Below are 17,022 nucleotides of genomic sequence, written 5' to 3' on the forward strand. Positions count from 1 at the left end.
TCAGGAAAAGATACTCATCTGGGAAAATGAACCCGAGGTAATTACGGAAAAGAAAAATATTGCAATGACTGATAGAACTCCTTCACTTTATGTCTCTGTTAGCCATGCAGAACATAGCTAGATGGGCTCTGCTGCCATAACGTCTTTGGCTCTGATGCCATAAAGTATTAGACTGCTTGTGCGGCTCAGAATGACAATTCAAATACAATTTTACATTTATGAGTTTATTTTTCCAGACTCATATAATGGCTAAATCCAGCGCAAATTGTCCAGATCCCACTTTCAAAGCATGGTAAATGTGCAAATTGTATCTGCACGTGAAATTTGCTGCCGTAAATACTGAGGAAAGGTTGAAGGAAATGCTAGGACAGGCCCCAATGTGAAAACACCTTAGAAGCCACTTTTTACAGACTGGAAAATCTAGATGCTCTGTTCAGAGAGCAGCAGGGCTGCCCAGCCTCGGGCAGCCCATCCCGCTGTCGGCAGCGATGTGCATGCAGAGCCTGCCCTGCTCCACCGAGTCGCGTGCCCAGGCACCCCAACCAGGGTACCAGCCCGATAACCCCCCCTGCCCTGCCCTGGAGGGCACTCGCTGCCCAGAGAGGTGAGGATCCGTGCTAACCCCGTCCCCTGTGTGTGCCCAGACACATGGCAGTCGCACTCAGGAACTGAGTGTCTGTTTTGACACCCCTCTGGTGACCGCCCTGGCACGATGAACACAACAGGGTCTGAACCACTTGCTGTACTGGGCTTTGTGGCTGGCGTTGAGGGATGAAAGCCTGAAGAACTGTGCTTTAGTCTCTGTTTTTGTTCTGAAGTGAGCCTCATAATCTCTCTACATCATAGCAGTTATGATGTAATACAACAGTTTTTCCTCATCAGACTATTTTTTGGCTGAAATTGAACCTATAAAATATTGCAATTACAGTTTCTTTTTCACATGTTTTCCTCCTGACATTTCTTCTGTCTTCCTGTTCTTTTAAAGAACACCAAGCATTTAGTGTAATTAAGGTTCTGCAGGAATAATCTTTTAACACACAGAGATGAAGAGCAAGAGATTTCATGGGGGAAATATTTACTGCATTCAGAAATAATGGAAACAATATCTGCTTTTGACCCCAGCAAGGCCTCTAAAACTCAATTCTCAGTAGAAAACCACAGTCAAAATAGCAAAGCCTTAATTCAAAGACATGAGTCTCCTGAACTAGGCACCAGAGTCCTCTGCTGACGCTATAATCATAGGTCAATGCCACTTAAAACCAACTTAGGGACTATTTAGAGGCAGGCAAAGGATGTATTTGATCCATCTCCCCTTTTAATCAGTCTTTCTTAGTTATTGATGGAGCCTCTGCTCCTAACCACTGCAGCCCCCAAAGAGCCATAAACACTAGCAATTTATAAGGCTTCGTGGGGGTAATTTGTCTGGTAACTCTGGTGTGAGGTTGCAAGTGGGCTGTGCAGCTGGCTGATTTGAATTGTCACCCCTCCTCAGACTCCTACAGCCTTCAAATTATAGCTAATCACCCTTGGATGCACAGCAGGGCAGGTGGGTTTAATATTCATCTTAATTGCAATGAGGACTGGGTCATCCATAAGAAATTTCTCTGGAGATGCAATTTAGACTCAAAAGTATTTTCTGTTAGATCTTTAAACCTTCTTTGAAATGTTCCCCTGTTTCCCTGCCAAAAAGGCCAAGACCAAGAAAATAATCATTGTTTTTGATGAAATATTTCTCAGACCCTGTTCTGCACCCGAGGAAGAGGGAAGCCAGCCCACAGTGAATCCTGAGCAGCCCCCATTTATTATGGCTCCAGCTATATGGGGTCAACGAGCTCCACTTGCTTCTTCCTTCATTACCCCTCTGTTTCCACTAATGGTCCCACTTGCTTTTCAAGCACTGAAGACTCTCGTCACTGCTTTGCAGTTTTCTGAATATTTCTCTGTAATTTCAGCAGCACCAGTAGGTTTTCACTCAGAGACCTTGAAGTTCTTCAGTGTGTCATCTTGTCAGGCTCATTTGATCTTACCAATTCCCTTTCTATTTCATATTCTTTCATTGGCAGCCCAAGAAAGTTTTAATCTAATTCTTGAACTCTGGGCTTTATTCGACAGAAAGGGCTTAGGCACCATCCTTTATACACCTCTGGCATAAATCTACAGCAAGTTTAAAGGAATAGGCAGCATGTAAAGCCAGGTCTGAATTCAACCTGATTCTTGTTTTCCTTTCTGATTTTCTCTTATTTAAAAATAAGAGGAAGGTGGGCAACAGCCCAGCCATTACCCAGACAAACAAGCCTGGGTGAGGCCTCTGGTTCTGCACTCTGCAAACCCAGAGTGGGCAATGGTCCCCACTGCAGAAAGGCAAGATAAAAGGGGGGGGAAAGGAGAGGTTGTTACCCTGTATCTTGCATGTGGAAAACAGAAGCAAAAAGTAGGACAGATGCACCTAGAATGAACTTTTCTAAGACCACAAGTCCTGTGTGTTGCACCTAGTCCGTCCCCCATGATGGGGTCTTCCCCGCAGACACCCTCCTCTGCTTTGCCCCACTCAGTTCCTGTGCCCGGGGACCACAGCTCCATGTTTGTGGAACGTCCCCACATGCCAGGGTCCGAGGGGAGTCTCACGGTGTGACTCCGCAGAGCAGAGGTGGGGGTAGCTGTTTGCTTGAGGAGTTTTTGTGCCATGGGGCACCTTGGAGAGAGCTGTGGCCCTTTTCTCCAAATACATCCAACTGTCTGAAATTAAGCAACAAGACGTCTCCTTGGGTAGCAGTGCGTCTGGCAGAGAACTACAGAGAGAAGTATCTCCTAATACAAACTGTGGGCTGGGCTTTGAGAAAGGGCTGTTGTGAAGCTACAGGGATTTCAGAAGGAAGCAGAGATGACAATTAATGCCTGGTTCAAAAGCAATTATACCAATTATGTTTTTCATTTAATCTCAGCAAAATTTAGGACTCTTAGAAAATGTAAATAAACAGCTCTAAAAATATTAGCGTCTCCTGTTGAGCATCCTCCTCCCCAGATCCTGGCCAAAAGAGCTACGTTCATGGCGGTGCTTGCCTACCTATCTTAGGCAGGATGTGCAGAGAGATGATCATAGAAAATTCCCTCAGTTTTGCCCAAGAACTACAGAGCTGTCCATGGAAATATGCCCCCAACTGGGAATAAGTGTCCTCCCACCACCTGCAGTGGGGCCGAGCATTGTGGCAGTCCATGGTGAACCTACACCAATTTCCAGTGTTGTGCTGGTGCCCCGACTGTGCAGGATTCCTGCTTGTCAGAACAGGGGAAAGTTCTACTTCTCACCTAGCTAAATCCCACCCCAATTCCCATATGCACTAGCAGGAGAGTCCCTGAAATACCATGGTTTGTCCCAGCTACCGCTGCAGAACCACTGCAGCATCTCTCCTCAGTCAATCTAGAAATGCCATTTTTCCCCACATTATGGAACTGGTTCCATACTTGGGCTAGAGGTCCCATGTCTGCACCGCATCCCATCCCATAGTTGTGAGCCCAGCTGCTGTCGTGTGATGTAGTGTTGCAGAGATGATCTGAAATGACCGAAGGCTTTGGGGAAGCAACCTGAGATACCTCGAAGGACCTGGCTTCCCAGGTTTCCATGCTGTCTGCAGTGCAGGACATGGGGCTTACAGCCATGCTGGTCACTTCTGAAAATCTTAGCTGAATTTGTCTTTTTCTTTAATAAGCCACACAACCGAAGGAGGCAGCAGCCCCTGCACAGCAGCACAAAATGTACTACGGCTCTTTTTTTACTGTTCCTTTAGGGTCTTGTCATGCCACATCCCAACTAACGAGCTCTCACTTTCCATGTGCTGCTGTAGGTTCAGCCCATACGAGTGGTACGATGCTCATCCCTGCAACCCAGGATCAGACATCGTGGAGAATAACTTCACCCTATTGAACAGCTTCTGGTTTGGGATGGGAGCACTGATGCAGCAAGGTACGGCAGCACCTCCCCGCCCACACACCCTCCTGCTGGTTCTCCAGCGCAGGCCTATTGTCATGGCTTTTTAAATTCAAAATTTATTTTGTTTGCGACAGGAACAAAATAAAACATCTGAACAGGCACAGAAACGCTCCTCAGCACCAGCTCCCAGCTTCCCACTGAAAGGCAGTGAGGTGTGGGAGAGGGGAGGCAGCTCTCCTCCGGCACCTCCTGGGACCTGCTGTGCTGGGAGGTGCTCGGCGCCTGCTGCTCCTGATGGAGAAGTGCGTACGGCACCACAGTGCCTAAGGGAGCTGCTCCCCGGGGAGCTGCGTGCACAGCAGGCAGCCTCTGGCTGGGGCCAAGGCCAGCAAAGGGCCAATAAGACAATAATCTCATCGGGGGAACTGGCTGTGATCTGCAGTTCAGGAGCTCTTGGCGACTGTGTTTGTGGTTATTCACTCACTTTGAATGTCATCTCCGTGCAGGCACCCACTGAGCCGTGCCGGTCCGCCTGCACAGCAGGGATGGAGAGACAGAGGGGGACATGTGCCAGGGCTGGGCCCTGTCTGGGGCACCAGGAAAAGCTCTAGGGCTTTTATGCCAAGAAAGCCATCCGATTTCTTCTGTATCAGAGCAGGCCGGAGGTTTTCAGTCTTTTTTTTTTTTTTTTTTGTTTTTTGACACCTGCTTCTATTTGCACTTTCTGCCTTCTGTGGGTCAAGGCCCCTGTGTCCCAACAGCTCACCCCGCAGCTCTGGGGACAGACTCATCGCTCGCCCCACAAGGCAGAGCCCCGCAAGCTGCAGCTGGCTGTCAGCACACACGTGCCACTGCATAACAATAATTACTATTAATGAAGCGTGCACACTCTGGCAGGTGTCAGAAGGAGCAGCTCCTGAGTCTGCCATCTGGAAGCACAGAGCTAGACGATGGAGCGGTGGTGTGTTCGCATGTGTCCTGCTGCTGGTGTGCACAGAGCACCCATCCACCGTGCCCCAAGGAGGAACACTGCTCTCGTCTCCCTCAGCTGTTTAATTCACCAAACTCAGCAGCATCCCACAGATTCTGTAAATTCCTACTTCTGTTAATTCAAGTAATCTGTTTAATTTCAGGATCTCTGTCCTGGCTCGCTCTGTTTTAAATCAACTTTTACAGAAGACAGGGCATCTTGCCCTCTGCTCTGTCTCCATTTTTATCCTCATCTGGTCATTCTGCACATTGCAAAATGGCCTGAAACTCCCTCTAGCACAGGGGAAAGGCTGCTGGGTCAAAGCGGATGGCGAGGAGCTCCTCCAGGCAGCTCTGCCGGGCAGCCACTGAGTGCGAGACTGAACGTTTTCAGTGTTACTGGTGTAAGATACCACAATGACAGGGACCTTAGAAATGGGATATGGATGGGATCACATTCATATATGTGGATGGAATAGAGCAAATGGAATATATATATAGATGGAAAGAATAGAGTAAATCTGTCAGGAAGACAGCAGAGGGGGAGCTTGTGAGCAGCTCTGAACAAGGAACAAAATTCATCTGTGATCTAATTACAGAAAATCCAGGAATAGAAATAAGTGGAAAATGTCAAACATTTGTCACACTTTAATTTACCATGTATCAGTAGTTATACCCAGAGAGCAAAAGAACCACAGCATCAGCTTGGTAGCATGCACAGCGCTACTGCTCCATGCTCCTCCTGCTGCCACTGCTGCAGCTTGTAATAGAGATTCTTCCCAGATCTCGGCTACCCTGATGGACAGTGACAGCTCCCAGCATGAGGGTTTAGGAGGATGAATCATCCTCTTATCAGATACTGATAAATGAAAAGAGCTGCATTCTTTTTAACTCTATTCTGCATCTAAGAAGGAAAATATTTCAAAGCTAGACTGATGTCACACCGTCTAATGCATCAAAGGGCAAGAGAAGGATCTTGAGAAGAACCAAAGCAGCCCTCGATATCCCAGGCTCCTCTGCTTCCTGGTGCCTCCTTGCTGCACTCAGATAGGAGAAAAGCTACACTCCACGCTATGCTTTGATGCCACACTGCTTAAAATTGCTTTGCAAAGCCCAATCTTTGTTGCAAATTCCAGGTTGGATATATCCTCTGAACGCAGTTGTTTCAAACCCAAAGCTCTTTCCTGGCTTTAAAAGGTGTCTTGGGCGATTACAAAAATAGCACAACCCATTGAGTCCTTCATGTCTGCTCAATAAAAGTCATTCCAGACCTGTTATACCTTTTATGCTGTAATATTTCCTGCTTCCCTACTTCTAACCAGCATTCAAAGTACTGGACCCCGACAGTTCCCTTCTCTCGCTGTTTAATTTTTTTTTTTTAAACCTTGTGTATTCAAACACACTCCCTAGAGTGAGTCCTTTGAAACGTAATCCATATAAAACCAAACCACTTTTTAAATAGCAGAACAAAACACTCATAAAAGTTCATAAATGGCTTGCTATTTAAATCTCATAAAAGCAGCCTAGTTAATTACTTCAGTTTGAATGTTTCCTGTAAGTTGTGCACTGTACCCAAGGTCAGCAATAAAGGGAGAGGGTTTTTCTGCACATGCTACAAAAACCCCACTGATTCTTGCATGTAAGATGTCTGGATAATTTGCCTCAAAAACAGTTAGCTTTAATTATGTAGCTATTACAGTTTTGACAGTGAAACCTAATCCTTTGTACATATGTATATAATATATGTACGTATATATAAAACGTGTCCTTTCTCTCTCTGTTTCCTCTTCCCTCCTTCTCCTTCCCCGTCTCCCACTCCAGGCTCTGAGCTGATGCCCAAAGCACTATCTACACGGATCATTGGTGGCATATGGTGGTTCTTCACCCTAATTATCATCTCGTCCTACACGGCCAACCTTGCTGCCTTCCTGACGGTGGAGAGGATGGAATCCCCCATCGACTCGGCAGATGACTTGGCAAAGCAGACAAAAATAGAGTATGGAGCAGTGAAGGATGGAGCTACTATGACCTTCTTCAAGGTGAGACCAGGCAAAGGCTTTCTACCATCCAGGCAGGGATGCAACGCGCTCAGGCCAACAGGAGTGAGAACAAAGAACCAAAGACAAAAAGCCTCCTAAGCCACCACTGCTTCTCCTTATAAGCAGGTTGTTTCAGTCTTGCATCCTTGTCAAGACTTTGACCCCTGTCAGTTTAGCTTACCTAGATTCACATCATGACTAATTTCCCCTCTCCCTATTGCTAACTGAAGTTACAATTACAAAATTGTATAGATTTTACAGCTTCAGAGACTGTACCCAAAATTGGCTCAGACACCCTAAAATGAAGCACATATTAGGCCCAACAGGACAGGTGTATCTTATATTAAAGCCCTACAGAAAAAAAAAAATCTTACATTCCATGAAGTATCTTCCCTATTTCCACATCTCACCCATTGCAGCGCCTTCCTTGTCTCTGCAGTAACAGCTCCACAGAGCCCTTGAGACTGACCCAGCCAGCCTTCAGGGACAGAGAAGAGAACAAATGAAAACTAAAGCTGGACAGATGTTGCAAAGCACCCTCCGTGACCTGTATTTTTTACAGCCAAAACATCTTTCTTGTCCTTCAGGAATGCAACATTAATGTAGTCAAGTTTTATTAACCTCCGAAACCCTGTGCAAGGTAACACCACCAATGCATCAGAATCAAATTACATTAATTTCTTCTCTTTAAAGGATAATTGATTTCAGAAGTTAGCCAACACTGCAGAGGAGGGTGTTAAGAGCATTCATATTTCACTATTGCCTCAAAAATGGAAAGACACTGAGAGTCTTGAAAAGACCTTTAAAACCACAGCTGGCCTGTAAAAACACACTTTAAAAAAAAGTGAGAGAATAAAGGAATAGAAATGAGGGGTGATTAATCTAAGGAATGATCACCGTGGCTTGGAGAAGAATTCAACTTCAACGATGAACTCAAAAAGCCGCCTTTCAAGGACAGGTTTGGAGTTATCTATGCAGGCGGTGCAGGGCCCCAGCCATGCTCCCCCAGCAGCACGGGTCAGAGCTCAGGCCTGGCTGCAGCATGCTCAGGGTCCAGCGCTGCAGCACTCGATCGGCGCTGATGCCAATGCTCTCCCTGGGCACTTTGTCAGCAAGGCAACAGGAGCACTGGCAGATCAGAGCCTTTGGCTGCAGGAACAGGGCTGCCTCCCCCTGCACCTCTGCAGTGAGCAGCATTGGGGAATATTCCTTCCCCCTCTGGTCACCCTAATTCAGAAGGAAATATGTGGGCCAAAGCGTGACAAACATAGTTCATGCTTTAAAAAGCAGGCTGTGCCTGGAATACTGCCGTAATTTGAATAGGCACAGTGTAAAGGCAGCTAGACTAGGCCATTAACAGTTTAGTTGCCAAGACCCATTAAAGAAAGCCAATGAGCTGATATTTAATAACAAGAAACAGCAGCATTCTTCTGTAATGTTTCTTGGCTAGGACTCGGTTAAGGAGCCACTATACTTTCTGAATCTTTATGCTTACTTTGCCAGGCAGGAACACAGATTGGTAAAGAAACATAGAGGATTTTGTTTGGTTTGATCTTTAATTAATTCTGGGAAATGAAAACGTTGCATAGAATAGCAAGTTGCTTAGTTTGCTTTCTGCAGTGGAGCTGGTGCAGGCAGTTTTGTCTCTGGCACGGTCAGATGTGTTATGTTACCTTCCAAAAGCAATATAAACCTACAACAGCTATTTGGAAAAGACAGACTTTTACTGTTGTGTTTTAACTACTCTTTCCAATGAGAGTTTTATATGGGAATAAAAGGAAACTGTCTTTATTAAAAATCATTAAGGCCACAGTATATTAATTGTTTCATATCATTATCCATCAGACTAGTTCTTCAGGCTTCTAACGGGCCTGAAGAACAGGTTTTATTGATGCAATGTATTTTCCTTTTTCTTTTTTATTATTATTTGGAGATGAATTCTCAGGGATGTTCCTTCTGACAAGCATTTCGATTACTGGAGCAGTGAGAGCACTCATATGGGACGCTATGTTCACTTGTCATTCGTGTACAGAGAAACAGGGGAGAGCCAGAACTTCTCCCACTCCTCAGCGAGGTCTTTGTCAAATGACTGGGCAAATCCCATGGTGGTTTCAGTACGGCTGTTCTGCCAGTGCCACCTTCACGGGGACATCTGTCAAACAGCACAAAGGTCTGGAGGACAGAGCAATGGGCAGCTCCAGTGTCTGCTGGGGATCTGCACTCCCTCCGGATAGGTGGGACTGAAGGAATGGTGAACTGCACGAGGCTTCATGTCACCTTCCTCTGCTCTCCTAAAAGGGGGGTTACCACGAGAGAGAGAGCTGCTGTGCGACCACTGCTCTTGAAAAGCTCCTGGAGATCTGACAGTCAAGCACTCCTGCAGTTTGCTGAACAGACTGTCATTGCTGGGACAAAAGGCTGATGGCAGCATCCTGACTGGGATCCCCCATTGTACCTATTTTGTAGATTATCCACCAGGACTTATCCCAAATTGCTGCTTTGCTCTTTGTATAACTGTTCCCCAAAGTCGCTCCCCTCACATTAGGAACTTACTCCTCCGCTTCTCCATGTTAAAGCAGCTTCAAACCACATACACCAACCCCCCCAAGCCACGGTCTGGGCCCTGCCTGTTGTCTGTGACTGGTGGCTGTGGCCATTCTTGTCCTTCACGGAAGCTTGCATGTGTCTGCAGCCCTCCTGGCACTTGGGAGGCCTGACAAAGCATCATCTAGGGCCGCAGGAGGAGAGCACGATCCTGGAGCTGAGCTTAGGGAGCAATGGGAAACAGGAGGAAGAGGAAGGCAAATGCCTTCCCCGCTGTTCGGGTTAGTTCCCAAAGCACTAACCAGTTTTCTGCCCGAGGTCAGGCTGACCGAGGGTTCATGCAGAGCTCACCGAAGTCACTGCAGAAGTTCCCTGTTGAACCAAGCCAAAACACATCTCTGGGGCAGACCCACAGCTAGCGGTCTTGCTCCCACAAAAAGGTTTTTGCCTGTGCAGCTGAGCTAACCACCTATGGCGAAATGGGAAGCAGAAGAGAGTTTCACCAACTGTACTGGCAGATTTCAACTTAATGAAAAGAACTTTTGAGAAGCTATTTATTCCCTGGCAATGCAGATTGAGTTACAGGAATAAACACAGATCAATTAATTTAGGAACAGCATCTAGCGTTCATTATAAATCATGCTAGAAATCCTTCATTTCTTATAAAGGATGCTGTCTCTCTCTGAACAAATGCCGGATTTAATGTGCAGTTTGGAGTACAAGTGTGAGTGTGTGTATGTGTGTACATATATATTCACTTCTACAGAAATGTTAAATCCTCAAGAGTAAGTATCTTCAGTTGGTGAAAATCAATTTATTTTTTCATACAGGCTGGAATTGAAAATCTTAAGCCTGAAAGTTACTTTCTTGCCAATTTCACTGATAAAAAAGTATATATGTCTTGGCAAGATGCCTTGTAGTGGCTCCTCTAAACTATTCCATTAATTTATTTGTGTGACTGGTCTTGAAGCATTGGTTATTAAAGGTAGCTTCTGAGCTGTGACTCTAAAGAATGAATTTAGAGGCGTTTTCAGTGTCATTGCAATTGCTGCATTCAGAGGGGCTGGTACTCAGCTTTTCATACATGCATCTCATTCAGCACTAACACAGGGGTTTATTAAGATGCAGAGGACAGCAGACCAGATTTTGATGTTATTTATCCCGACCAAAATGAGGAGAAGCTCCACTCACATGAACCGGTAGGAGAGAGACACAATCCCCCTGGTGTGAACCACGGCTGCACTGATCAGCAGCGTTAAACTTGTTTATTAGCAATAATCTCCATCATTCCTAACATTCCAGAGTTCCCGACTCTGGAATTTCTCTGCCAGGAAAAAGTCAGTGTCAGGCCATTTATCTTAATGCTTCAGAGCAACCAAGCAGTTTCTCTTCATCTACCTTTGGCAGCAAAATGGTCATTGAGGAGGACCTGGGGACCCTACAGAGGATGCAGGGGCACAGGAGGGTCTCTCTGCCTGCCACCAACGCAGATTTCTTTTATGCAGCCCATAAAAGTAAATGGTGATTCCACAGAGAAGAAATTTGCACCTAGCCACGGCACAGCAAATATCAGTTCAAACCAGTAACTAGTCCCAGTAAGGATTTTTTTAAGGTAAATTACTTAAGCTGTAAAATCAGAGGTCCAGCAAAACAAAATGTACACACACACACACAGAGTCCAGCAAAATAAACACAGTTTATGTGCATTCTTCACTATCAAATTACTACTAAGATGTTTTTGCTTATTTGAATAGTATGTTCTCAGGTAACGTCACTCAAATTCCCAGAAGTAAGCGACCACCTTTGCAGTATGGCTGAAGTATTCTGAGAGCAGGAAAGGGAGGAAGGAACAACTTTTCCCCAATAGAAAAAAATGTATAGTGGTCGAAGCTCTCCAGAATTAGGTGTGAGCTAGAGCACTGTACGCTCCTTACCATGGTTGCTCCTGCAATTTTTGATTGATGACTGCTCTCACAATGACTGACAATTGCTTCTAAATTGGACTTTTAACAAATAGCCAGTCTATCAAACTGCTAGTGCTGTGCTGGAATTACAGTTGGTGAATTTTCACTTGGAAAAGGAGCGTTCTTATCTCATGTTAGCTAAGTTAAAGAAACTAATAGGAAATAAATTGCCAGTGAGGAGGTGGCAGGTTTTAGACTACAGGGAGAGCCTGAGATTGCCTTGACTAGAGACATGTGTTAAGCCACCCCACCTGCACCAAGCTGACCTGCCCCCCCCCCGAAGGAGCTAGCACAGCCTTATCTTTGGGGAAGATGAGGTCATTGCAACCAGCGGCATTTTGCTGAGGGGAGACAGCCCTTCTCTGCTGAGGGGCTCAGCCTTGTGTTGCTGGGTCTGTTGCTGCTGAGCAAGCAGCGACAGGTAGCTCTGGCCTCATGGTGAGCCCTCACCTAGGTGTGCTCCAGCCAGAGAGGGTGCTCACCCTGCCATGGGTGCCCCCCACCCAGGATGCCCGGAGGGGGCTCGAAGCAGCACAGCCAGAGCAAGAAAGCTGGGCTCCTCCTGGCATTTCAAAAAAGTCCTTTCAGCTGGTCAGAAGCAGTGATTTAAGAAGAGAAAAGTATTTTTTCTCTTCCAGGAAGCCCTGTCTCATGTAATTTAAGTTGCCTGAAGAGCTACAATGCCTCATGCAAGTCCTATTAGCTTCACTAAATGCAGCCTATTGATTTTTTGCCAGTTTATTTTGCTCTATGCTTTAAACTGGGAGAACACTGATGTTAAGAGCTCTGTGTCAACACCCAAGCAGCATTAAATGCAGGAAGAGAAGGAGGGAAAGGGAGAGCCAGTGAACCCAGAGGCCTCTGATGTGAACTATATAAATGTTAAACAAGTCGTTATCAGCAAGCAGAGTATGCTATTCATTTCAATTACCCATTGTAATGCACAGATATTTAATAATCCTTTTGGAGGGTACATTTCTTGCTGCTCTTTGAGGTTTGATAGATGCCACAAATCTACCTTACAGGCACTGGCCCAGATTTTCAAGTGCAGGAGATTATCCTGCCTCTTGAATGAAGTTTGCTCCAGCACATCCACTACTGCACGTTCATCACGTGGATTATAACAAGCATGAGCTTTAACGGAGAATAAATGAGTCCACGGTTATTTCAGTCAGGAGAATGAGCTCACAGGGTTAAAGACAGAGGAACAGCCTTTGTCACTGTGCTATACTAACCAACTTTGGGGTGTTAAGCCACGTGCCAACTTTTGTTAAATATGCTGAAAAAAAGGAGGTGGACAGGCAAAGCATTTGAAATATAAAGTATTATGAGGGACTTTTTTTCTTAGCTAATTTACCCTTATTTATAGTGTTTTTATGAGAAGAACCTATGCTGGCATGTTTTGGGTGATACTGAAAAATGAGGGGGAGATGTGATAGTAGCAGTTGGGATGGGATGGGGCTCCATCTCCTGCTTTCTTACGGAAGGACAGAGACCTGAAACAGAGATAAACAACAGCTAAACCTGAAAGTGCAGCTTCTGCTGCAGTGACTCCTCATGCAGCTGCAGGTGAGCTGTTACCCTTATTCAAGGCAAAGCACAAAGACTTAATCAGCCCCTCCAACTTCAGCCAGCTTCAGGCTCTTACTAAGTAGTGTTGTGGAGGAGGTTTTGGCTGACTAAGCTGCCTCTTACAAAATGAGACCTAGGAAAAACAAGAAATTAGGCAGAAGAATGGCACATAAAGGAGCAGGCAGCAGCATGAACACAAGCCTCAACATCCAAGTGTTTTTCCAGAGCTCAACTGGATGTATAGAGCTGGTTTGACAAGAGGTACATTCACCCACAGGAATACCGTGACCAACAAAGGGGGTACTTCAAGAGAAAGCTGATGTGCCTTTCCTGGGGAGTCTTTCTAGAGCAAAGACGGTTACGTTTTTTGTGACAACCTGCATAGAGACAATTCAGGTGGTTGTAGATAAGTGGTATATTTCAAGTGTTATAGAAAGACATAAAATAACCGTATTTCTTCTCACCCAACACATTTTCTAGAAGAAAAAAAACCATCCACATGAATAGTAAGCTAGAAAACACATCCCTCCTTTTTTAACAGAATGCCTGCTGATAGTGAAAGAATATCCATGCTTATTTTTAGCCGTAAGACAATCTTGAATATTTCTATGCCTCTGTTTATGTGGATATGTTAAATTTGTTTGGCAGTTGCACATATCTCAGAGGAGACATGTTGTCTTGCGATGCTTGAGGAAAGACAAAACTATAATACAGCACGTGCAAAAGAGAAAAACATGCCCTCTGAAATGTTCTCGGTCTTCTCTCCTTGTGCAGAAACATTACAGGATAAACAAAATTCTGGTTAGGAAACTAATACATTTAAACAGATACACTGATAGCCTGTCACACTAGCAAGTTCTGCAGGGCATCAAGGCAGAGTCTCGCTGTACCTTACTGAAGTGATTGAACAGTTCGGTTCCACCTACAGGATAAGGTCTCTGGAGCAGTGACTCTTTCTGCCGAGTGTCTGCACAATGTGCGCTGGACCCTTTGTCTCTTATTACAGCAATGTGGAGCCAAACAATGTTGGGCAGTGAAAGCAGACAGATATTTAAGACAAGGTCAAATTGGTAATAGCTCCATTATGTGATCTGTTCTCAAACTGGTATTATCATTTACTGTAAAGACATGAGATTTCAACAAATTGAAGACTAATTCTTATTTTGGGTGTGGGGGTATCATTTTTCCAGAAATCCAAAATTTCCACATTTGAAAAAATGTGGGCTTTCATGAGCAGCAAACCCACAGCACTTGTTAAAAATAACGAGGAAGGAATCCAGCGAACCCTCACAGCCGATTATGCCCTGCTGATGGAGTCAACCACTATCGAATACATCACCCAGAGGAACTGCAACCTGACTCAGATTGGGGGGCTCATCGATTCCAAAGGCTACGGGATTGGGACTCCCATGGGTAAGTGACAGTGGTGGGCTTTCTGTAGGTAGCCCTGAATGGGGGCTAGTTACCACAAATACAACAGATGGGATTAAGATAGTCCACTCCCAAGAGCAAATTTCCAAATACCAAAGCTTACGCTGTCTGCCTGTTGAAGAGAGGTCTGAACAGCCCTGCCTAGTGCAGACACATTCTCTACTTTGTGTGATTTTTGTCCTACTTTCCCTCTGTGTGTAATGGTATCCCCCCCCCCCAGGGTCACCATACAGGGACAAGATCACCATTGCCATCCTCCAGCTCCAGGAAGAGGACAAGCTCCATGTAATGAAGGAGAAGTGGTGGCGAGGGAATGGCTGCCCTGAGGATGAGAACAAGGAGGCCAGTGCTCTGGGCATCCAAAACATTGGTGGGATTTTCATTGTTTTGGCAGCAGGCCTGGTGCTGTCTGTCTTCGTGGCCATGGTGGAATTCATCTACAAGCTGCGCAAAACGGCAGAACGTGAGCAGGTACTGATTTCCTCAGTCTCCCTGCACCACCACTAGCCCAGCCATTAAGGATTTTGCACACTGACCCCAGAGACAGGCAGGGAGGTGGACAGAGGGATTCAGCTCTGCCCTTGCTGCCTGGATGCCCAAGTGCTGAAATGCAGCACCCCCGAAACGCCGTTCCCTAAGGCTCATTGCTTCTGTCCCGCTCTGACAGCCTCAGGTCAGGGGGCAAATCATATCTACTCTGATCGGGGTCATCTGCTGCTGCAGTAACTAGACTAATAAGCATTTGTAGGGTAATTCTGAGCAAGCTGACACATAAGTCATGAAGATACAGAGGTCCCTGGGATGGACCTTTCTGAGCTGTTATATCCATTCACCACTATCCCATGCAATCACATTGCATATTCCAGGCGTAACGTATACACACATGAAATCTCCATCTCTCCTCCCCACTCTTATTTAAAGAGCCTCAAGGAACTGGTCAGGGTCCACCAGGAAGCCTCATGCTATTTTATCAACTTTTCACACCACTTACACAAATGGCCCATCGCACCCACAGTGGCTTATTAGTGCTCGTGAAACAAGAGGACTGCTTTTATGTTTTTCCCTCTTCCTTGCATGTTATGGTACAGTAAGTAGAAAGTGCATTTGCGTGCATGACCAGAAATCAAAGCAAGCTGCCCATGTGATGGACTAGATAGATGAAGGAAAACTGCCCACTAGCAAGCCCAGCAGGATTCAATAGCCCTCTGCTTCCCAGCATATAAATCTACCAGACCCCCAGCAGGGATGACACAAAGCACTGGCACTCCAACAGCTGCCTATAGCTCTGCCTTTTTGCAGGATTTAGTGTGTCAAAGGTACAATTGTTGCCAAAGGAGAGAGGGGTCAACCAGACACCCGTGCATCACTGGAGTCCCACTAGGCACAGCTGATGCCTTAAACGCAGCCTAAACCTTGTGCTCGCCCTCTGCAGAGCCTAGTTTCAGCATCCTCCTGCTCACGGAGAGGTTAGCAGAACGTGTTGCCAGGAGTAACGGTGCTTTTTGTCCCTGCTCTCCCCAGCGCTCCTTCTGCAGCGCCATGGCCGATGAGATCCGGCTGTCGCTCACCTGCCAGCGACGGGTCAAACACAAGCCCCAGCCACCCGTCATGGTGAAGACGGACGCCGTGATCAACATGCACACATTCAACGACCGACGACTGCCAGGGAAGGACAACATGACCTGCAACACTGGATTGACACCTGTGTTTCCCTAGGGAATGGGGGGGTGGGAGGGAAGGAATTGCAGCAGACAAGGCTGGATGCACTTTTAACTAGGGAAGAAAGGATTAAAAAACAAGAAAAAAAACAGGAAAAAAAAAAGCCTGGTTTGGTTTATTTCAAGAACAAGGCCTTTACAACACAGCTCCATCGATCACCGGCATAGAAGCAAGATCTTCAAAGCACAGACTGTAACATGGGTCTTGGGGCTTTTCTGTTTTGTTTTTGTTATTTTTCCTTCCTTTTTTTTTTTTTTTTTTCAATGCTTAGATCCTACAGGCCTCATGGCATCCAAACACACTACCATCCAGGAGTCTGATGTTTACATACTGAAAACACGGAGGTGAAACAGAATTGAGCCAAACTGACCCTCGGCGGGTAAGGAGGAGCCCCCAAGCAAGGCTTCCTTAGCATGGCAATAAAAAGAAACACGTTGTCAGGTGCAGCGTGAGCAGCCGTCTGCGCAAGCATCTATTCCATACTGACATACACAGCACATTTAGGATACATTGTCTGGGAAAGGTATCTGTGAAGCACCGTGATGGTCAAGGCTGTGCCTCCTCTCGAAGCAGCTCACAGTGGCCCTTTACCTCACAGCTGTGCTGGCCGTGGCCATCCACAGCTGGAAGTCCACATGGGGGTGTGGTGGGAGAAGGCAACACACATTCATCAGTAGATCCAAGACAGCTGACTATGAAGGGACAAGTAAGCCTGAATGGAGCCGAACTCCTGGCCAGGGATGGGATAGTGTGGCATGCATGGGAGCTACTGCCATCTCTGAGTGACAGCACCCACACGCACCATGCCAAACTCCAGCCCGCACCCAGGGTGACACCGTGACAACCAGGTCCTCAG

At 46.1% G+C, this 17,022-nt stretch overlaps 1 protein-coding gene across 1 annotated transcript in view; it reads left to right on the forward strand.

The window, feature by feature from the left end:
- The window catches only part of GRIK3 (glutamate receptor, ionotropic, kainate 3), a 56,597-nt gene extending 40,434 nt beyond the window's left edge, over window positions 1–16,163 (forward strand). Inside the window, exons 12-16 of the mRNA XM_009328238.1 lie at window positions 3,843–3,961; window positions 6,719–6,936; window positions 14,207–14,429; window positions 14,668–14,918; window positions 15,969–16,163. Coding sequence (XP_009326513.1) covers window positions 3,843–3,961; window positions 6,719–6,936; window positions 14,207–14,429; window positions 14,668–14,918; window positions 15,969–16,163 — 1,006 coding nt within the window. The remainder of the gene's footprint in view (window positions 1–3,842; window positions 3,962–6,718; window positions 6,937–14,206; window positions 14,430–14,667; window positions 14,919–15,968) is intronic.
- Window positions 16,164–17,022: the final 859 nt, after the last annotated feature.

This window comes from Pygoscelis adeliae, unplaced genomic scaffold (genome assembly GCF_000699105.1).
Source record: "Pygoscelis adeliae isolate BGI_AS28 unplaced genomic scaffold, ASM69910v1 Scaffold387, whole genome shotgun sequence".
Taxonomy (NCBI): domain Eukaryota; kingdom Metazoa; phylum Chordata; class Aves; order Sphenisciformes; family Spheniscidae; genus Pygoscelis; species Pygoscelis adeliae.